General features: G+C 44.5%; 1 protein-coding gene across 1 annotated transcript in view; it reads right to left on the reverse strand.

Moving 5' to 3' along the window:
• Nucleotides 1-370: 370 nt before the first annotated feature.
• CMTM6 (CKLF like MARVEL transmembrane domain containing 6) overlaps nt 371-22,622 on the reverse strand; it is a 43,780-nt gene continuing 21,528 nt past the window's right edge. The window contains exon 4 of the mRNA XM_003415773.4: nt 371-20,825. Within this exon, the coding sequence (XP_003415821.1) occupies nt 20,688-20,825 (138 nt within the window). The 3' untranslated portion in view covers nt 371-20,687. The remainder of the gene's footprint in view (nt 20,826-22,622) is intronic.

Genomic DNA, 22,622 nt, shown 5'->3' on the forward strand with positions numbered 1-22,622 from the left:
CCAGCCCAGGTGACTCCCTTTCGTGCAGGCCTCTGAGAGAACTGCTCTTGGACCTCCTTTAATTGTAGACTCTGCCAGATTGGGAGGCCAGCTGCTAAAAACAGCCGGCCACTGCCCCTCTGGGCCAGCCAGGATTTCTCCCAGCACTGGAACTAATCAGAAGATGAGGTTAGGACCGAAATTATCTCCTTAGCTCAAATTTGGGGCTTTTCAAATTAATCCCGTTGTTCTTAATGATTGAGTTTATAATAAGTAAATTTTACCCATTTAAATGAATCATTTATGTTAATAGCATATTTCCTATTTTATATAACAGAGTTTCATACATGATTTAGATTGAAAAAGGGCGTATTGCTGGTTTTTTTCTTCGTTTAAAAAAAAAAAAAAATGTTGGAACCCACTGAGATGAAGGGAACTCCCGGGCTGGCAACGGGGCACCAGATGGCTGCAGAGGACAATGGCCCAAATGAGGAGGTTGGAAAACTCCCAGAGAGACTTCTTGAAGGCCACTGATAGAGTTATCTGAAAGACCTTGTAAGATTTAGAAAATTTAGTAGATCGTTAGGGTTTTCTTGTCATTTTCTATGTACACAGAAAACTATTTAAACAAAAAAAAAGACGATAGTTAATTCCATAGGCCAGAGTTGATTCCAACTCAGGGTGACCCTGAGTGTTACAGAGAGCGGCTCCATAGGGGTTTCTTGGCTGTAATCTTAATCCCTGGGGGGCGTAAATGGTTAAGTGCTCGGCTAGTAACTGAAAAGCTGGTGGTTCTAACCTACCCAGAGGTGCCTCGGGAGAAAGGCCTGGCAATCTGTTTCTGAAAGGTCACCATAGGGTTTCCAGGGCTGTGACCTTTCAGAAGCAGATTGCCAGGCCTGTCTTCCGAGGCACCTCTGGGTAGGTTAGAACCACCAACCTTTCCAGCTAGTAGTCAACTGACTGCGCCTCCTGGGGACTCCTTCTAAATCCATATAAACCCAAAAAAACCCAAACCCGTTGCTGTGGAGTCCATTCCGACTCATAGCGACCCTACAGGACAGAGTAGAACTGCCCCATAGGGTTTCCAAGGAGCGGCTGGTGGATTCGAACTGCCAACGTTTTTGGTTAACAGCCGGATCACCTGACCACGGCGCCACCAAGGCTCCTAACTTCATCTAGAGTTGTGCAAAAAAGGAAAAGTCATGGTATGAAGTGTGCCACCTGGCTCAGGTCCGGATGATAACCAAGCCAGCAGGACGGTCACACTGAACACTGATCTGACCTCTGGCCGTGGCAGCTGGGGAAGTCGGTGGCGTGGGGCAGGAGGAAGTCAGGGCGGAGGCCGGGAGCGTGCGTAGGCTTCTCGGGGCGCACAGCTGCTTCCTCCCGAAACCTGGGGGGCAGCGCATGGCCTGGGAGGCGCTCCCCGGGGAGCCCCCGGGCTCTCCTGCCAACAGCCGCGCCCACTGGCCGCCGCTGCCAACCTCCCAGCTGGGCACGGCTTGCTTTTTGCAAAAACAAAACAGCTCCGAAGGGCTGGCAGCGGCCGCCCTCTCGTGGCCAGTGGGGAGGAGCGCAAGGCAGTGCCTCTGAACCGGGGTCCAGGTTCACCGACAGATGATACCCAGGTTCATGAGCTTCCTACGCTCTCTCCTCGTTGGCCCATGCCCCCTTCCCTTCTATCAACCTTTTATAATGGAGTCAGCACTGAAACTAGATTGTGACAACAACCTACATTTCACTAACTACACACTTGAACCGTCTCATTACCCCCCACCTCTCCCATCCCAAGAAGTCTCCTGACATCCTCACATCTAAAAACCAAAAACCAAACCCAGTGCCGTCGAGTTGATTCCGACTCATAGCGACCCTATAGGACAGAGTAGAACTGCCCCATAGAGTTTCCAAGGAGCGCCTGGTGGGTCTGAACTGCTGACCTTTTGGTTAGCATCCATAGCTCTTAACCACTGCACCACCAGGTAGCTGTTAATAATTATATGAAAAGGATACCACGCTATCCTTTTTATGTAATTGAGACTTGGTATGGATTCAATTGTGATATATCCCCCCAAAATACTGGAATGTATAGGGATCCTATTAGGACATATTGGAATCCTAATTCCTATGCCTGTGAATGTAATCTCATGTAATTGTCATGGATTGAATTATGTCCCCCCCAAAATGCGTGTACCAACTTGGTTAGGCCATGATTCCCAGTATTCTGTGGTTGTCCTCCACTTTGTGATTGTAATTTTATGTTGAGAGGATTAGGGTGGGATTATAACACCACCCTTACTCAGGTCACCTCCCTGATCCAAGGTAAAGGGAGTTTCCCTAGAGAGTGGCCTGCACCACCTTTTATCTCTCAAGAGATAAAAGGGAAGCAAGCAGAGAGTGGGGACTTCATCACACCAAGAAAGCGGCACCAGGAGCACAGCGTGTGCTTTGGACTCGGGGTCCCTGGCCTGAGAAGCTCCTTGATAAGGAGGAGATTGAGGACAAGCACCTTCCTCCAGAGCCAACAGAGAGAGAAAGCCTTCCCCTGGAGCTGATGCCCTGAATTTGGACTTGTGGCCTTCTGACTGTGAGAAGAATAAATTTCTCTTTGTTAAAGCCATCCACTTGTGGTATTTCTGTTATAGCAGCACTAGGTGACTAAGACAGTAATGTAATCAGTTATGTCTAATCGAATGCAGTATAACCACCTTCAATAATGTAATCTATCGAAATGTAATCAATCAGTTGTGGTTAACCTTGGTGGCGCAGTGGTTAAGAGCCTGACTGCTAACCAGTTCAAATCCACCAGCTGCTCCTTGGAAATCCTATGGGGCAGTTGTACTCTGTCCTGTAGGGACACTATGAGTCAGAATCGACTCAAGGGCAATGGGTTTGGTTTTTGTTTTTGTTTTTTTGGTAGGGCGGATCCTAAACCTCATCATTTCTGAGTTATATAAAAGGCAGCATAGACACACAGACAAGTGCACACATACTGGGGAAGACAGATGACATGCGAGGATCGCCGAAGAACCAAGGACTACCCAGGCTACCAACAAGGAAGGAATCCACAGGGCCGCGAGCCTGATTTAGACTTTCGGTTCTTTAAAACTACCCACTTGCGGTATTTCTGGGACGGCAGCATTAGGAAACTAAGGCAAGACTTCACTCCCTGGCATTATGTTGCCGTTATAGACGCTTCTTTATGCAGCACTTTAGGTCCTCTTGGCCTCATCTGTCTCTTGACCCAGCCACCACTGCAGTGTCTGCTCTGCCATGGCTGCGGCCAGTTTCATTCCTGTGTAAGCGGACAGCTGTGCTTCCAGCCTCAGTTTACACCTCTCTCCTGCCACCCTGGAGCTTCCCAGTGAACGCTCCTAGGGGATCCCTCAGCACCCACACATGCACAACCTGCAAGCACTGAGCCCATGCCCTGTGGGCTAGTATTGACCAGAGGGCCGTGGGAATCCGTGGGTAAAGCCTTCCTCCTTTCTCTCCTGGAGGGACCGTCCTGAGGAGCCTATTTTACAGCCTCTCAGAGGATGGTTCCATGGCACTGAACAACCTATCACACTTTGAGACGGTCAGCTCGGTAACGCATCATCCTATTGGCTCTCTCCTCCCTGACTTCACTCTCGACGTGATAGTTCAACTGGTTAGAAGCCAAATATGTATGGTGGCCGCACTAATAGCTGCACTCAGGGGTGGCCTGGACAGACGGGAAGGGAAACACTCCCAAAGGGCAGAGCTCTGGGCACTGCATCTGGTCATCCACTTTGGTAGAAGTGGCCCAAGGGCGGGGGGAATATGGAATCATAGGGAGTGGTGAATGGTTTGGCTGGTTGGTTGGTTAGAGGCCTGGAAATAGAAGGGCCAGAAGATTGAGGAAAAAGATCTCTGGGGTAGAGGCATGTAGATGACCCTACAGGCGCAGGCATGAAGCGTGAAGACCTTATAACTGCTTGTGAACATCCATTAGGGAGCATTTGCCAACGAAGAAGCACTAAACCAGGTCAGAATGACTTGGCCATTGGCCTCCCAGAGCTGGCACAATGGGGACATAAATGGAATACCCATGGCAGGGATGGAGGCTGTGCATGGACCCAACAGCAAGGGCTTCCACTCATCCAGGCTCTAAAAATGGCATGGCGGAGATGTGTGACCTCCTCTAACTTCATAAGGGGGAAAGAGGATCAAAATCAACAGCCCAAGGCTGATTCCTATGAAGTGAAGGTCACACATAACTTCTCTCGCCAGCCCTTTGTACCAATTCTGACACCATCTGTCCCTTCCATGGCACTGTCTAGCTCTCTGCTGAGTTCGATAATTCATTGCAATGGCCACACAGAACTCACAGACAATAGTCATGATTATGGGGATTATTAGGGAAGTAACAGGTTACAATTCGGGTTCAGGAACACTCAGCATACAGTTCTTCCATCAGGACAGCCTCTTCTCAGTCGCACCCGAAGGCAGGTCTCTCCCTGACCCTCGGCACCCAGACCCCTTGGCCTCTCAGCCCAACTTCTGCCCTGCTCAGGCAGGTGTTACAAAGCTCTTTTGGCTCACTCTCCTCCGTGAGTAAGCCTTGGCCAAAAGGCACTCAGCTCTAGCTCTGAGGGTCAGGAAACCTAGCTCTTACCAAGTTCCCGGAGGCACCCTATTCCGCCACCAAGCTTCCTGCCTAAAGGAGCTCACCATCCTTGCTCTGTGCGCTGGGCAGCCCACTGCACAGTCTCCTGCGGTCTCCCGGTTCTGCTGCCACTGCTTCTCACGGTCTCTGGTGTTGCAGCTGTCCTTCTCAGTCTTCTGTGTTACAGCTCTTGCTCTGTCTCTCTCAGTGTCTCCCTTTAAGCCTAGCGGATGGCAAGACTGACCAAGCCCTTCATTAGGGCTCCATACACTTCATTTGCATAGTCACACTTAGTCACTGTGTGTGAGTCCCACAGACTATGGCTAAAAACCCAACCCACTGCCATCGAGTCAATTCCTACTCATAGGGCATATTAAGTAATTCATTGTACCCAACAGGCTGATCTAGGTACTGCCACTGGTGTCAGCCTGCCAGTGACAGAAACCAACGCTAAGCCCCCAGTATGGCCCCATCCCTCATGGAGAACATACAGCCATCTAATGGAAGTGGACTACATTGGACCCTGCTATGGATTGAACTGTGTCCCCCCAAAATATGTGTAGTAAATCCTAACCTCTAGTCCTCATTTAGGAGTGCACTGTCTTTGTTATGTTAATTAGGTAGGATTAGTGTAGGGTGTGTCTTGAGTCAATCTCTTTTGGGATATAAGGGATTAAACAACCAAGCAGAAAGAATTAGAGATGGGGGAAGAGAGATGCCAAGCCACATGAAGATCACCCAGGAGGAGAAGCTCAAAGAGACAAGGACCTTCCTCCAGAGCCGGCACAGAGAGAAAGCCTTCCCCTAGAGCTGGCACCCTGAATGCAGACTTCTAGCCTTCTCAACTCTGAGAAAATTAATTTGTGTTTGTTAAAGCCACCCACTTGTGGTATTTCTGTTACAGCAGCACTAGTAACTAAGACAGAATTTGGTACTGAGAAGTGGGAGTGCTGCTCTAACAAATACCTAAAAAGTGGAAGTGATTTTAGAATTGGGTAATGAGTGGAGGCTGGAAGAGTTTTAAGACGCCTAATAGTAATTAAGCCCTAGAATGCCTTGAAGAGACTGTTGGTAGAATTATGGATGTCAAAGACAATTCCGGGGAGGGCTGAGGAGGAAATGAGGAGAGCTACAGAGAAAGTCTCTATCATCTCAGAGAACACGTATGGTGCCAGCAACAGAATGTTACTAAAAATATGGACGTTCAATGTGCTTCCAATGAGGTTTTAAAAGAAAATGATGACTATGTGACTGGACAGTGGAGGAAGGGTGATGCTTTTTTATGCAGTGGCAAAGAGCTTGTCTGAATTATGTTTAAATGTCTGGTGGGTGGCAGAACTTGTAAGTGATGAACTTGGATATCTGGTTGAAGAGATTTCTAAGCAAGATCTTAAAGGGGCCACGTGGTTTCTTCTTACCACTTATAGTAAAATGCAAGAGGAAAGAGATGGACTTAAAAATGAACTGTGCAAAATGAAAACAGAACTTAAAGATTTGGAAAACTCTGTTGTACAAACTAAGAATGCCTGTCCTACCTAGCACTTTCGCCAAGGATGTGTCTACACAATCTTTTGTCAAAGAGATCAAGCCTGAGACTGATGGATCTAACCAACTACCACAGCAGGAAACCCATCAGCTTAGACAGAAGGGGACAGAGAAAGAACAAAAGGAGAGCAAGCTGTCTGCCTCTTGGCATTCTACCAACCAACCAACCATTAATGTCGAGTCAGTTTTGACTCATAGAGACCCTATAGGACAGAGTAGAACTACCCCGTAGGGTTTCCAAGGAGTGGCTCGTGGATTCAAACTGCTAACATTTTGGTTAGCAGCCAAGCTCTTAACCACTGAGCCACCAGGGGTCCCTTAAACTACTAGTCACTCTTAAAATATATCCAATGAAATATGAATCTATAGTAATAATCTAACACATATCATATACCATGGCCCCTGGGGTCTCAGGTTGGGGCTACGGCCTCTGGGGTGTCAAAAGGTGGAGCCACAGCCTCCTAGTTTGAGTCAGATCTTCACCAACTCAGTTCCGGAGTGTGGGGCTGCCATTCAGTTTGGCCAAGAGCATGGCAGCACTGCCCAAAGCTGAAGGGGTGGGGCTGCCATGCCCAAGGAGCTCAAGAATGGGATCTGCTGGTGCCAAGGGGATGGGGTCACCAATTAGATGGACTAGGAGAATTGGGCTGCCCAGAACTGAGGGAACAGAGTTGCCATCCCAGTGGGCCCGGAAAGCAGAGCTTAAGCCCAGGGCCGAGAGTCCTCCACCCAGAAACCGGTGAGCATGGCTAAGACCCAGAGTCCGGAGAGCAGGACCATTGCCTAAATGGTCTCAGAGAAGGGAGAATTATTGCCAAGCTTTGAGAGCTGATGTAAATTGTTCTGCTGGGTTTTAGACTTGCTTGCTGCCTGTTATCCTTCCTTTCCCTCCAATTTCTCTCATTTGAACGGAAATATATACCTCGTGCCTGTTTCACTATTGTATTCATTGGATCAAATTTTTTCCTCCCCAAAATGTGTGTTAACTTGGCCACGATTCCCAGTATTGTGTGGTTGCCCTCCATTTTGTGATACGATTATCCTATGTGTTGTAAATCCTAACTCTATAGTGTTAATGAGGCAGGACTGTTGTTGTTATGTGCCATCAAGTCAGGTGAACAAGGTGAACAGGGTGTCAAGCCTTCAGGGATGAGGGGCGGGGCCACCCCACCAGGTGAGCCGCCTGGACCAAACAGAGGTGCTAGCTGAAGGTAAGGAGAATCTAGAACAGGGAGCAAGGGAAACATGTTGCTGTTAGGTGACTCTGACTCATAGTGACCCCGCATACGACAGAATAAAACACTGCCCAGTCCTGCACCATCCTCACATTCTTTGCTATGCTTGAGCCCACTGTTGTAGCCACTGTGTTAATCCATCCTGCTGAGAGTCTTCCTGTTTTTCGCTGACCTTCTACTTTATCAAGCTTGATGTCCTTCTCCAGGGACTGGTCCTTCCTGATAACATGTCCAAAGTACATGACACAAAGTCTCACCATCCTTGCTTCTAGGGAGCGTTCTGGTTGTACTTCTTCCAAGACAGATGTGTTCACTCTTCTAGCAGTCCATGGTATCTTCGATATTCTTTGCCAACACCATAATTCAAAGGCGTCAATTCTTCTTCAGTCTTCCTTATTCCCTGCCCAGCTTTTGCATGCATATGAGGTGATAGAAAATACCATGGCTTGGGTCAGGTGCACCTTAGTCCTCAAAGTGACATCTTTAATTTTTAACACTTTAAAAAGGTCTTTTGCAGCAGATTCGCCCAATATAATACGTCTTTTGATTTCTTGACTGCTGCTTCCGTGGGTGTTGATTGTGGATCCAAGTAAAATGAAATCCTTGACAACTTCAGTCTTTTCTCCATTGATCATGATGTTAATTGTTAATCTGGTTGTGAGAATTTTTATTTTCTTTATGTTGAAGTGGAATCCATAGTGAAGGCTGTAGTCTTTGATCTTCATCAGTAAATGCTTCAAATTCTCTCCACTTTCAGCAAGCAAGGTTGTGTCATCTGCATATTGCAGGTTGTTACTGAGTCTTTACTCCAATTCTGATGCCCCGTTCTTCCTCATATAGTCCAGCTCCTAGGATTATTTGCTCAGCATACAGATTGAATAAGTATGCTGAAAAGATACAACCCTGACACACATCTTTCCTGACTTTAAACCATGAAGTATCCCCTTGTTCTGCCCACCCACTGCCTCTTGGTCTAAGTACAGGTTCCTCAAGAGAACAATTAAGTGGCCTGGAATTCCCATTCTTCAAAGTGTTATTCATAATTTGTTATGACCCACACAGTTGAATGCCTTTGCATAGTCAATAAAACACAAGTAAACATATTCCTGGTATTCTCTGCTTTCAGCCAAGATCCATGTGACATGAGCAATGATATCCCTGGTTCCATGTCCTCTTCTGAATCTGGCCTGAACTTCTGGCAGTTCCCTGTCAATGTACTGCTGCAACCGTTTTTGAATGATCTTCAGCAAAATTTTACTTGTGTGTGATAGTAATGATATTGTTCAATATTTTCCACATGCTGTTGGATCACTTTTCTTTGGAATGGGCACTGATACATATCTCTTCTAGTCAGACGGCCAGGAAGCTCTCTTCCAGATTTCTTGACAGAGACGAGTGAGCACCTCCAGTGCTGCATATGTTTGCTGAAACATCTCAGTGGGTACTCTGCCAGTTCCTGGAGCCGTGTTTTTTGCCATTCCCTTCAGTACAGCTTGGACTTCTTCCTTCAGTACCATTGGTTCTTGATCATATGCTGCCTCCTGAAATGGTTCAACATAGACCAATTGTTTTTGGTCCTCTGTGTATTCCTTCCATCTTCTTTTGATGCTTTTTGCGTCATTCAATATTTTCCCCATAGAATCTTTCAATATTGCAATTCGAGGCTTGAATTTTTCCTTCAGTTCTTTGAGCTTCAGAAATGCTGAGCGTGTTCTTCCCTTTCGGTTTTTTAACTCCAGGTCTTTGTACATTTCATTATAATAATTCACTTTGTCTTTTCAAGCCACCCTTTGAAATATTCTGCTTAGCTCTTTTGCTTCATCATTTCTTCCGTTTGCTTTAGCTATTGACGTTCAAGAGCAAACCAGAGTCTCTTCTAACATCTATTTTGATCTTTTCTTTCTTTCCCGTCTTTTTAATGACCTCTTGCTTTCTTCGTGTATGATGTACTTGATTTCATTCCACAACTTGTCTGATCTTCAGTCATTAGTGTTCAATGTGTCAAATTTATTCTTCAGATGGTCTCTAAATTCAAAAGTGAGATATCCTCAATGTTGTACTTTGGCTCTCATGGACTTGCTGTAATTTTCCTCAGCTTCAACTTGAACTTCCGTATGAGGAGTTGACGTTCTGTTCTGGAGTCAGCCCCTGGCCTTGTTCTAACTGATGATATTGAGCTTGTCCATTGTCTCCACAGATGTAGTTGATTTGATGCCTCTGTATTCCATCTGGTGAGGTTCAAGTGTATAGATAGTTGCCATTTATGCTGGTGAAAAAGAGGTATTTGCAATGAATAAGTCATTGGTCCTGCTCAATTCTATCATGTGATCTCCAACATCATTTCTATCACCAAGGCCATATTTTCCAACTACCAATTCTTCCTCTGTTTCCAACTTTCACATTCCAATCACCAGTGATCGTCAATACATCTTGATTGCACGTTTGATCAATTTCAAACTGCAGAAGTTGGTAAAAATCTTCAGTTTCCTCACCTTTGGCATTAGTGGTTGGTGTGTCAATGTGAATAGCAGTTGTGTTAACTGGTCTCCCTTGTCGGTGTACAGATATTACCTTATCACTGACAGCGCTGCACTTCTGGACAGATCACGAAATGCTCTTTTTGACGATGAATGTGACGCCATTCCTCCTCAATTTGTCATTCCCAGTGTACTAGACCATATGATTGTCTGATTCGAAACAGCCAACAGCAGTCCGTTTCAGCTCACTGATGCCTAGGATATCGATCTGTACGCGGTCCACAGATGAGGATTATCGGTTGTGGCCTGGAGGCCAGCTGTGCGGCAGGGCTTGCGGTCATCTCCCGAACCTCCCTCCTTTGTTTCCCCTGGAAAATGAGGCCCACCGGGGTCCTGCAGCAGCTGCTCTCAGCAAGTAGATGAGACCAGTGGCTCCCAGGGTGTAAGGGCTGGGCTGTCACCGATGCACAAGCACTGTGCCACTGGATCCCACCTCAAGGCTCAACATTCGTCCCCCGGTTGCCGGAAAGGTTGTCAGCAGACAGGTCGGTGTCCAGGTTCTCTAGAAATTGTTTTGGCTAAAGGGTCTCGCCCAAGGTCCTTCCTACCTCCCAGGGCGGCCCACATCCCATGAATAGTTGATACTTGTGTTTAAAGACTCTATCCCCTAATAAGCTTCCTGTTTGCTAATCTCTGCCTCTGGATTTGCTTCCCAGGGACCCCAGTCTGTCCCACCTTGGGTCCTTGGGATCTACCTGCCAGGGTGTCTGTTTCAAGTCCTAGTGTCCACAAACCCAGGAGTAGGGGGCTTCCCAAGGAATCTGCTAGGCCAGGATCCACCCTGGCTTCAGAGATGTCAGTTCTAGGCTCCAGAGGGCTGGACAGAGCAGAGAGTCTTTCTTTTGCCACTAAAATTCGCAAACAAGCAGGTCATTTGAACAAGAAGTGGACTTCCTACAAAATGAAAACCCTGGGTAATGAGGCCAGAGAGAAAAAGCAGCCTAGAAAAAACCTGCACAAACACATATGCTTTATAACTAAAAGCCAGGGGACTGAGAGAATTAAAGGGACAGGCAGTGCTAGACTAGCTAAGGGCTCTAGCGGTGCTCTGAACAGCCGATGGGCTGATGCAAAAACCTGGAGTGGATTTCACTTCTCCTCTGGAGCAGAGGCCTAAAGTCTGAGCTGAACAACTCAGACTAGGACAAATTACAGCAATGGGATAAGCAGAGGCAAGAATTATGTATGGGGTTGGGTCTCCCACTTCATTCCTGCCCAGGAAGAAGCCCCAAATATTCCTAAGCTTATTAGATACTGACTGTGATTTTGGGTGTTGGTTTGGACTATGACTGGCTGCTCTTTTGCAAAGGCTTGTTCACTGGATGTGTCCCTTGTAACCCCTGTTGGTGGCCCATCCAAGGGTCAGACAAATGCATGGCCAAGGATGGTGTTTACCCATAAAACTTGCCAAGCATAACAACTGAAACAAGGCCTCCCCCGGAGAAGAAAAAGTGTTTGGCGTTCCCACACAAGGTAGCATGCAGACAGAGGCATTATGCAAAGCTTCCTTTACGTTTAACATTCTTGTCTGGCCAAAGGAAGCTAGCTACCAGTGCTGGGAGCTTTACTGTGGACCAGAGAAGCCTAAACAAGAACGAGGCCACTTTTGTTTCCGGAGTGCCTGACATTATAAAAGTGAGTGAATGTGTTGTAGCCATACCTGGTACCTGGTGTGCAGCTTTAGGGAATTGCTGATGTTTCACGTGTTAGATTGCGCTGGGGACAATTCAGTTTGCCGTCACCTGACCTAGCAAGCAGAGGGTACAGTTACATTGCCCTGAGCTCTCCAGAGATACCTACTACAGTGCGGACTGTTGGTGGATAGGCAAGCGTTTTGGTAACAACTGCACAGCAAAAACTGTTTTCGCTGCATTACCTAACACCCAAGGACAGCTGATGAAAGACAGAGGAGCCCAGAATGAGGACAATGTCCAAGCGACCTGCCTTCCAAATGGCCATCTCTGGAGCTGTGTCACAGCTCAAAGAGCTATTTCACAATTAAAGACAAACTTTCTAAAAGCCACCAACTACAAAGAAAGTGGCCCCACACCAAAGTAGCTACTTTGGATATGAGATATTGGAGAGAGTATGTCCCAAACCTGGGAATGTTCCTACAACCTCCACCCCAAGTCACTGGACATGTGGACGATTTGAACGAGGGCTCCAACAACAAACAATCCTAAACACATCTGACCCCCGCGAAGGGAATGGGTATTTCAACACTTATTTACATATATGGTTATATTAAGTGACCACATCTAGAGAAAGGCATGTAGACTGAAAAAGCCATTGAAAGCCTAGAGCTCATACTGCCAAATGATAAAACGGAAACAACATGAGCAAGAGTCAGTCAATTCAACAAGCAGGAGAATGAGCACCAAAAAAATCTAAAACAGTAATAGAACAATCTGAAAGAAAATGTAGTAAATGGATTAGACATCTAAAATTCAACGGACAAGATAAACGTGGCTTAAGAAAAAGTTAGCATTTGAGGCTACCACCCAGAACGTAGCATCAAAGAGGTAAAGAAGTAGAAAGGATCGAACAGAGGTTAAATGGTTGAGATTGTGTGTCAGCTTGGCTGGGCCATGATTCTCAGTGACTTGGCAGTTACGTAGTTTGGCAGTTATGTAATCACTTCCATGATGAACTCTATTATGGTTTTCTTGGGGGTGTGGACTGCATCCAATATATATGGACTTTCTGGCAAAGTTCACAGGCTTTTGCTCTGGTCTGAATCCTGCACTTGGCTCGTCATCATCTGACCACTGGTTTTTGGGACTTGAGCCAACAGTCTGCCAGCTTACCTGCCGATCTCGGATTCGTCAGCTTCTGCAACCTGTCAGCAGACTGCCATCTGACCTGCTGATCTTGGGTTCAGCAGCCCCTGAAGCTAAGTGAGTCAGAAGAAGCCTCCAGCCTGACGCCTGACCCACAGACTTGGGACTTTCTAGCTTCTACAACCACATGAACAATTTCATTTCCTTGATATAAATCCTTCTCTTTCTATATATGCTTCACTGGTTTTGCTTCTTTAGAAAACCCAGCCTAAGACATGGGGATTGCAATCAATGTCACAAAACAAAGTGTGTATGAATTTTTTAGTAAGAAACTAATTTGCACTGTAAACTTTTACCTAATGCGCAATGAAGTTGGGAAAGGAAAAAAAAAAAGAGAGATGCAAGACTTTTATGAAGAAGATCATAAAACTTTACTGAGAAATAAAGACCTAAATCACTGGAGATTCTAGGTTGTGGATGTGAAGTTCAATCAGTAAGATGTCATTTTTTCCTCTGAATTAATCTAAAAATTCAATGTAATTCCAAGAAAAAATGAACAGTGACTTTCATGGAACTTGACCAAGCCATCCTAAAAATTTGTAATAAAAAGTAAAAGTGCCACGAATGGAACAAAACAATTTTGAACTTGCCTTAACAGACATTAAGATTTCGTCAAGAGTTTGGTATTAGCACAGGTACAGAAAGATAGCCCAAGAAAGACAACAAGAGACCCACACACGCACATGAAGGACAGAGGCAACGTTGATCATCAGAGATTGAAATTATCAGTTGCTCATTCAAACGATAAATCAAGGTAGAGTCAAGTTCTAAATATAAAGTGCAAATCTCTAAGCATTTTTGAAAGTATAGAAGATCTCTGACCTTGAGGTATCCCACAGAATGAAAGGTAAGATATAAATCACAGACTATGAGAAGATATTTCCAAGACATATGACTAAAAAAAAAGAAGTGCCTCAAAGGGTAGTATCCCAATATGTCAAGAGCTCTCCAATGAGGAGGAAAAAACTCAGTATGAAAAGAAGCCAATGGATATGAACAACGCAATCACAGAAGTGTGGAAACCTGAAAGGTCAAGAAAGAGATGAGCAGGTGATCAGGCTTACTGGTAATCTGGGGAATATAAAATAAAATGAGATACCATTTTAGTTCCAGAGAGGCAAAAATGTTAAATGGACCTAATATTAAGTGTAGGACAAGCACTCTGATGCACTGCTAATGGGAATATAAACTGGTTCTACCACTTTGGAGAGCCATTTGGAAATATTCAGCCATGCTGAAATTGCACGTACCCGTCCGACCCAACAATTTTACTTCTAATGACACATCCAATATATAAACTCTCATACACGCACATAAGAAGAAATGCTCAAGCATGTTTGTTCACTATAATATTGTTGGAAATGGTCAAAACCTGAAAACCACATTACATTTTTTCTATCAACTGGGGAATGATAAGTAAATTGTGGCCAAAATCAAAACCAAACCCACTGTCATCAAGTCAATTCCAACTCATAGGAACCCTACAGGACAGAGTAGAACTGCCCCATAGGGTTTCCAAGGAGCGCCTGGTGGATTCGAACTGCTGACCTTTTGGTTAGCAGTCGTAGCTCTTAACCACTACACCACCAGGGTTTCGAAATTGTGGCATATTCATATAAATACTAAATAGCACTTAAAAGGAATGCACTGGAGTTATGTGTACCAGACAGAAAGATGTAATTGAAAAAAACAAGCTATGAAAGGATACACAGAGCACAATACTATAGTATACGTCGTTCATGGACACGTCTGTATATTGTAGACAATAAAAGCATAGAGAGGAAAGATACCAAATTTATGAGAGTGTTCACCTTTGGGAAAAGGAGAATAAGATTAGAGGTTGTAGTACTTTTGAAGTATCACTTTTTCTTTCTTTTTGAAGCAAAGGCAAATATGGCAAAATGTTATGATCTATCAAAGCTCGGTGTCTACAGGAAGTGTCTTTATGCTCTGTACTTTCAGTGTTTGAAATATTTCAAAAATTAAAAGTAGCAAATGTAAAGGTTACCTGGGTAAAGAATACGTCCCACCTCTTATTGAACCAGATTTCTATGATACACATTACTTGCAGAATTAAAATTTAGTCTTGAAAAACAACTCATTGTTAGGGATTGAATTATGTCCCCAAAAAATGTGTGCTGTAAATTCTTAACCTCTGTGCCTGTAGTTATAATCCCATTTGGGTATGGGATGTCTTTGTTATGTTATAATCCCATATGGGAATGGGTTGTCTTTGTAATGTTAATGAGGCAGGATCATTGTACAGTGTACCTTGAGTCAATCTCTTTTGAGATATAAGAGATTAAACAAGCAAGTGAGAAGCAGAGATGGAGAAAATGCCAAGCCACATGAAAACTGCCCAGGAGCAGCAGCTTTTAAAAAGAGACAAGGACCTGCATCCAGAGCCAACAGAGAAATTATTCCCCTAGAGTTGATGCCCTGAATTTGGACTTCTAGCCTCTTAAACTGTGAGAGAATAAGTTTGTTAAAGCCATCCATTTGAGGTTATTTCTGTTATAGCGGAACTAGATAACTAAGACACTGGTATCAGCTTTCCTATTTTGTTTTGGGGTAGTCAGTCCTACAAAAATTTCTTAAACTGGGGTTTTTAATTTTTCGTAAGAGCATCGCCAATTTTATTTCCACTAGCTGGGGTATAAGGAGCCCTGGTGGCACAGTGGTTAAGTCACTTGGCTGCTAACGGAAAGGTCGGCAGTTTGAACTCACCAGCTGCTCTGTGGGAGAAAGATGTGGCCATCTACTTCCATAAAGATTTACTGCCTTGGAAACCCTGCGGGGCAGTTTTACTCTGTCCTATAGGGTTGCTATGAGTCGGAATTGACTCAATGGCAGTGGGTTTAGTTGGGGTATGGGCTACCTGGGTCACACTAACAGTTAAGTGCTCTGCTAACTGAAAGGCTGGCAGTTTGACTCTACCCCGAAGTTTCTCAGAAGAAAGGCCTGGAGAACTACTTCTGAAACATCACTGCTATGGAACACAGTTCTATTGGGACACGCAGGGGGTCCTCAGGAATTGGGATTAACTAGACAGCAACTGGTTGGTTTAGTTGGAGTACAATCCTTAACATGCTTATAGCAGACATTATTGATCCCCAAACCAGAGACCCTTTTCCCTTGTTGAAAGAACCAATTTTATTCACATATCAGACAGCTGTATATTTCCAAGGGTGGGCCCCTCCACAACCTAAGCTGGGGAATCTTGATTTAAGCCAAATTAAAGTAATTCCATTCTCCATGTCAGTAACTGATTTAGCAATGTGCATTTAATGTATTCTGACTACGATAAGTAGGTGATATTCGCCAAGAAGCTTCTGCAAAAAGGACCTTAAAGAGACACGACGAATTTCTAATTCCTTCTCTTCTGATCTTTGGGCGTGCTGTTACATCAGCAAGGGTCAACCCTGAGAATAAAAACCACAGCAGAAGATGGACAGGCAGAAACACGGACACAGGGCCCCAAGGGCACTGCGGAGACACTCGATTCACCCCATGGAGTTGTACTACACGGATATCTTGTGAAATAAATTGGCCTTACTGTTTAGGACATTTACGTAGGTTTTCTGCTGCTCCTTGCAACTGAATGCATATTGGCAGTTACTCCTGAATGTACAAATTCCAGGAAGTCCTAGAAGACTATAAAGACATTGTTATTCGCACACAGGCTGGAGGCAGGAATTCTGCAAACCACACAAATAGCTGTAACTTTACCAGAGCCACCCTGGCCTGGCCTGCCGATCACTGGACTCTCCAAAAGAAAAGGTGCCTGTTTTGTTTTCAGCATTACAAGCCACATCTAGAAACGTGACGGACCGTACAAATTTGTTGCTCTGGAAATACTTAAAAGAGTTTAGCTCGTAACATTCCTCTGTAACTCTTCATACGCAGCTTCCTAAAAATGTCTTGAGTAGGTACCCCAACCTTCCAACAGGAGGGAGAGCCCATGGGTAGGAACTACACCTGTTTCTTTTCTACCTTCTCCTTGAGCCCGAGTAGATCAACAATCCAGTATTCTATATATATTTTTAACAAAACAAAACAAAACCACTGCTGTCGAGTTGATTCCAACTCATGGCATTCCTAAAGGGCAGAGAACTGCCCCACAGGGTTTCCAAAGAGCCCCTAGTGGATTCGAACTGCCGACCTTTTGGGTAGCAGCCGTAGCTTTTTTAGTATTTTTTTTATTGTTCTTTAAATCAAAGTTTACAATTCATTTTCTCATACAAAAACTTAAACACACGTTGTTATGTGACCCTAGCTGCTCTCCCTACAATGTAACAGCACACTCCTCTCCACCCTGTATTTTCTGTGTCCATTCAACCAGCTCCTGTCCCCTCTGCCTTTTCATCTCGCCTCTGGACAGGAGCTGCCCATTTAGTCTCATGTATCTACTCGAGCTGAGAAGCACAATCTTAACCAATATCATTTTATGTTCTATTAAAAAAAACCCAAACCAAACCCACTGCCATCGAGTTGATTCCAACTCATAGCGACCCTATAGGACAGGGTAGAACTGCCCCGTAGGGTTTCCAAGGAGCCCCTGGTGGATTCGAACTGCCGACCTTTTGTTAGCAGCCGTAGCTCTTAACCACTACACCACCAGGGTTTCCTTTATGTCTGTAGTCCAGTCTGATCTTTCTCTGAAGAGTTGGCTTTGGGAATGGTTTTAGTTCTGGGCCAACAGAGTCCGGGGCCATGCCTTCTGGGGGTCCCTCCAGTCTCAGTCAGACCATCGCGTCTGGTCTTTTTACTAGAATTTGTTCTGCACCCCACTTTTCTCCTGCTCTGTCAGGGACTCTCTGTTGTGTTCCCTGTCAGGGTGGTCATTGGTGGTAGCCCGGCACCATCTAGCTCTTCTCATCTCAGGCTGATGGAGCCTCTGGTTTATGTGGCCCTTTCTGTCTCCTGGGCTCGTATTTTCCTTGTGTCTTTGGTGTTCTTCATTCTCCTTTGCTCTAGGTCGGCTGGGACCAATTGATACATCTTAGATGGCTGCTTGCTAGTCTTTAAGACCCCAGATGCCGCTCTCCAAAGTGAGATGCAGAACATTCCCTTAATAAGCTTTGTTATGCCAATTGACCTAGATGTCCCCTGAAACCACGGTCTCCAGGCCCCCTAGGAGCCGTGGCTCTTAACCACTACGCCACCAGGGTTTCCCAGGATTCTATAAAGGTTCTCAAGTGACGTTATAGAACCAACTCCTACAACTCTGGAGAAGCTTTCATCTGTTACTATCATGCGTCTAATAAATAACTACGAGGGTACGAACACTTTAATAAAATGGTTTTATTTAAAAGACTACAAAATTTGACCTTTAGATAAAAAAAAACAAAACAAAAAAAGACCCACAGGATTTAAAATGATAAATACGAAAATGATTAGCTATAAACAATGTAAAAACACATTTCCCGGTCCCCAAACAGAGCATAATTTAAGTACAGCAACTAGAAAACTTCTGTATTGTAAGTGCATTTCCCTTATAATTCTTAAGAACCATTCTAAGCAGTTTATTTGTAGGAAATAACAAACCAAATTTACCAGTTACTAATAAAAAATTATCTTAAGTTTATTGAGTTGGCCCTGGTCTATACGTAACAGTGGTTTTTGGCCCCAGGTTTTGCATGGCTTTTTTATTTGCCATAATAAACATTTCATTCCTAGCTCCTTTCACAATAGGGGAGGCTAACTAGTCAAGGATCCCATAAAAACAACATAAAGGAAAGTTCCAGAGTGACCAGAAACACCAGCGAACATCTCATCTCACTGAAAAGGAAAGATCGAGTGGTCAGCTAAGCAGCTCACTGCTGCACCCATGAAGCAAATGAAGGAGAAACCTGAGAACAAACAGGACACAAGCTCAATGCATCATGTACTTTGTGTGAGGCCAGCTGAGGATATCCCATCAAGCTCAACTAAGCCAGCGCGTGGGTGGGGGCCCTGAAGGAGCCCAAATGGCTTGACGTGAATTCTAGCTGGCTCTAGATGACATTTAAAATGACGATGGTACAGTTTGATATGAAGTTCCACAACTTGCCCACCATAAACTGGCTACCTTTGAACAGTCTTTACTCTTAGACCCAAGATCTAAGTTACTTCTCATCTTTCAGACGACCAGCCCTGTAAAAACAGCAGCCATGATCAGTTTCATTATTTCCCAAATGAGCAGTGGTAACACTGCCGCTGACACTAGCATCCAAGTTCTGGGGCAAATGGATAAGGTCCTGAGTCAGGAAGACAGAGCAGAGGTGACCAGCTAAAGCAGCTGAAACCCACCCACAACACACAGGTGGCTCGTTACATCTCACCGTTGGAAACACGATTCCTGTCTCAGACAGAGAGCCCAGGCCGGGAGACCTTCACCAAAGTTCCGAAGGACCTGACTCATGGACCCATCACTTCAGTCCTAGAGCCCTGAGTCAAAAATCTAGGTGGCAGAGCAGCAGAAAGGTCTAGACTGTGAACTAACTAGTCGGAAAGGTCTTATCCCAAGTGCTCTATTCATTGGGCTCTACGACAGAAGAGGCAATTCCTCCAAGTTACCAGAACTCATTATAAAGTGTCAAATGAGAGTAGTCTGACTATTCCCTTGCACCGCCAATGGTATTAACCTGGACAGGCTTCTCCTGGAAGGTCACTTTACGAGAAGATCTCCTCCAAAGAAAACTAGAGCAGTGTCTACGTGGGGACGAGGACCCTAAGGATCCTGCTACGCGCTGTCTGCAGCTAAGAGGGCCCCAGATTCCGGACCACCTAAAGACAACCAATAAGACAGCACCAACGCGAGGCCCACCTCTGCCAGACGGTGAAGCACTGTGTGTGTGGACCTTTCCACTAAGACAGAAAAGGGGGTATCTTGAATAAATGAAAAATCACAGGCCAGAGTGACTGACTTCTTAGATGGAGTTTTAAAGAAGACATTGAAGAGGGCCCAGCAGAGCTGTACTCACTGAAGTAAAAACGATCAGATGCCAACATGGGAACGGACCACGTTCTACGTCATAGTGCGGTGAGCTCATCTCTTCAGATGCTTCCTACGTATCTGAAGCTTATCTTTATGATTACTTTCACTGTATTGGGCAAAAGATACATCTTTTTTGTCTTTGGTCCTTAGGCCTGGTGACAGTTTGTTCAATTTTTCTGTTTCATTATATAACAATCTTTTTGTTTTTTACTTAATATCACCCTCAACAACCAAAACGCTGTACCAACAGGGGGCTGCTGTTGTTGGTTTATACCCAGAAACTATCAGTGACTCTCATCAAGAATTTATTTACATCAGGCTGCAGAAGGTCTCAGAAAGAGTAACGGTTATCCTAAAATATCACAATATAATTTTAAGGCTGAGTGAGACACAGTAAAATCTGGTTATTATATTTTAAGGAAAAAACCCAGACCAACATCTTGAGTACTGATCCTTAAATATACATTAAATTTCAGTGAAGGGAACATAATCTAATCATTGTCTATTTATTTGGTTTCTTTTACCAAAAAACAAACTCATAGCTAAGCAAACTAATTTTAAAATGAAACTAAAGGATGAACATAATAATTGTGTTGCTTATATAGCTATAAAGCATAATTTGGAAGCTAAGCCTAGTAAAATATCTTATTAAAAAAAAGATGGAATAATTTATCATCAGTTGAGCTATATGATTTAAAGAAACAATTGGCCTCTCTCCCCCAAAAAATCTCCACCTGAGGCAAATTTCAACTGTTATAAAGAAAAATTAAAAACCGAAAGCCCGCTGGTCCAAATGTAGTGACTAAGACACAGTCCACCAGTGATACAAACTGCCTTCTGCCCTTCCCCTGGCTCTCACACGAATTCTTCAAGAGCTTCTTTGAGCCAGGGCTCAGGCATCATGCAGAGTCACCACCTTACGTAATATCTGGTCCCCAGAGTCTACCCATTAAGTGGTTCTGTGAGGGTTCCTGCCCTGGTGGTCACCTCAGGCTTTCTCAGCTGGTCCTTCTGTCCTTTTGCATAGGCCATGATGGAAAAGTCAACCAGAAACATGATACTTGCCAAAAATCCAAACACCTGAGGAAGAAAAAGAGGGAGAGAGGTTAGTTTGGAATTTGGAAGAACTGTGGAAGATAATCTCATGTTTCCTACTTGGCTCTGAGAATATTTCAGGCAAGCAAGACAATTCATCACTTTTATCTTCTACACACTACTCTTAACTTTAGTGGTACAATTTTCTTAAAAGTCACCAAAAAATGGGGGAAAGAAGTTAAAAAATTTTCCAGAATGCGCATTACTAGTCTAAGTCCCACAAAATACAAATGTCCTGTCTTACGTGTGTGTGTGTGTATGTGTGGGGTGCCAACAAATCAAATTGAGGCTAACAGCTGAAAAATAAAATTCTATAAACTAATATAAAACAAAGGATAATTAGCAGTGGCTACACTGCCCCACAAATATGATCAGAGTAGGCAGCTGAGCCTGGGTAAAAATGGAAAAAGTTATTAATACCCGAACAGAAGTTCTATTTTGAAGACACTATTAGGTTAAATTTCTTAAACATTTTCCAGTTACTGTCACACTGTAATTACACAGCGGCATGACGACACCACCTACTTCCTCTTCCTTAAATCACTTCCTCATTGTACTCTTCTAACGTTTGATCAAACATTCTGAGAATTCTGTCGAGAGACAGAGGACCACGGTTCAAATCTAACATCTCCACTAGCAAAACACTCCAGGAAACGGGGTCAGAGAAGTTCTCCGTGCAAAGCGAAAACAGACCGAGGCAAGGGCTAAAGGCCCCTCCGACTTCAACACTCCGTGGTTTGTACCTTCAGTTGCAATCTGCTGCAGTCTCCTGATTCTTCCCCTCCTCAAACCCTCCACCTCAAACCTTCCTAAAGGGTGTGCATTTTGCCTTATTTCACCATAAAGCAAACTGAGCCCCAAATCCATTAATTTACCTGCATGTTCCTAACATGTCCAACCTAAATTTAATCATCATTCCCAGGCCCCAAAACCTGAGTCGATTCTCCCCTCTGGACTCTTCACTTTGGGTTGATGGCATTTATCCCTGTATTTGCCTGGCAAACTTCTCTAATACTTCAAATGCAGACCAGGTATAACCTTGCCTGTGAAACCATCTCTGACCACCTCGGAGAGTTCCAGCCCAAGCAGGGCCCTCTATGCCACATACCTAACCCACACAAGCCATCTACAAGCGCCTTTACTCGCCGGCGGATTCCAACTGCCGTCCTCTTGGCTAGCAGCCGAGCTCTTAACCACTGCGCCCCCAGGGCTCCCACTTACTCATACAGCCTCTAAAATTTGTTTTTGAAAAATGATGGGCTCCTTTGCCCATTTAAGTCTATAAAAGTTTTCATAATTTAAATACTTGCAAAAAGTAATTTACGGCGTATCAAAGACTTCTTCAACTACTAAAAACCAAACCTGTTGCTGCTGCCAATTCTGACTCACAGCAACCCTACAGGACAGAGTAGAACTGCCCCACCCCACAGGGTTTCCAAGGAGCGGCCAGCAATTCGAACTGCAGACCTTTTGGTGAGCAGCCGAGCTCTTAACCACTGCGCCACCAAGCCTCCCTTAAACTACTAGTCACTCTTAAAATATATCCAATGAAATATAAATCTACAGTAACAATCTAACACATCATCTACTTAAAATACATGAGCTCTTTGAATAGTTGATTTTACTGATTATACCCCTCTGCAACGAAAACATGTATATAAACTGAGATTATTAATCCTAAAAAAATAAAAAAACCCTGCTAAAACTTTATTCTGGATGTTTTCAAGTGGCTGGTGTACGTGTGGATAAACCACGTACTGCTAGGATGAGGCGAGGCTCAGC

This window comes from Loxodonta africana, chromosome 27 (assembly GCF_030014295.1).
Source record: "Loxodonta africana isolate mLoxAfr1 chromosome 27, mLoxAfr1.hap2, whole genome shotgun sequence".
Classification (NCBI taxonomy): domain Eukaryota; kingdom Metazoa; phylum Chordata; class Mammalia; order Proboscidea; family Elephantidae; genus Loxodonta; species Loxodonta africana.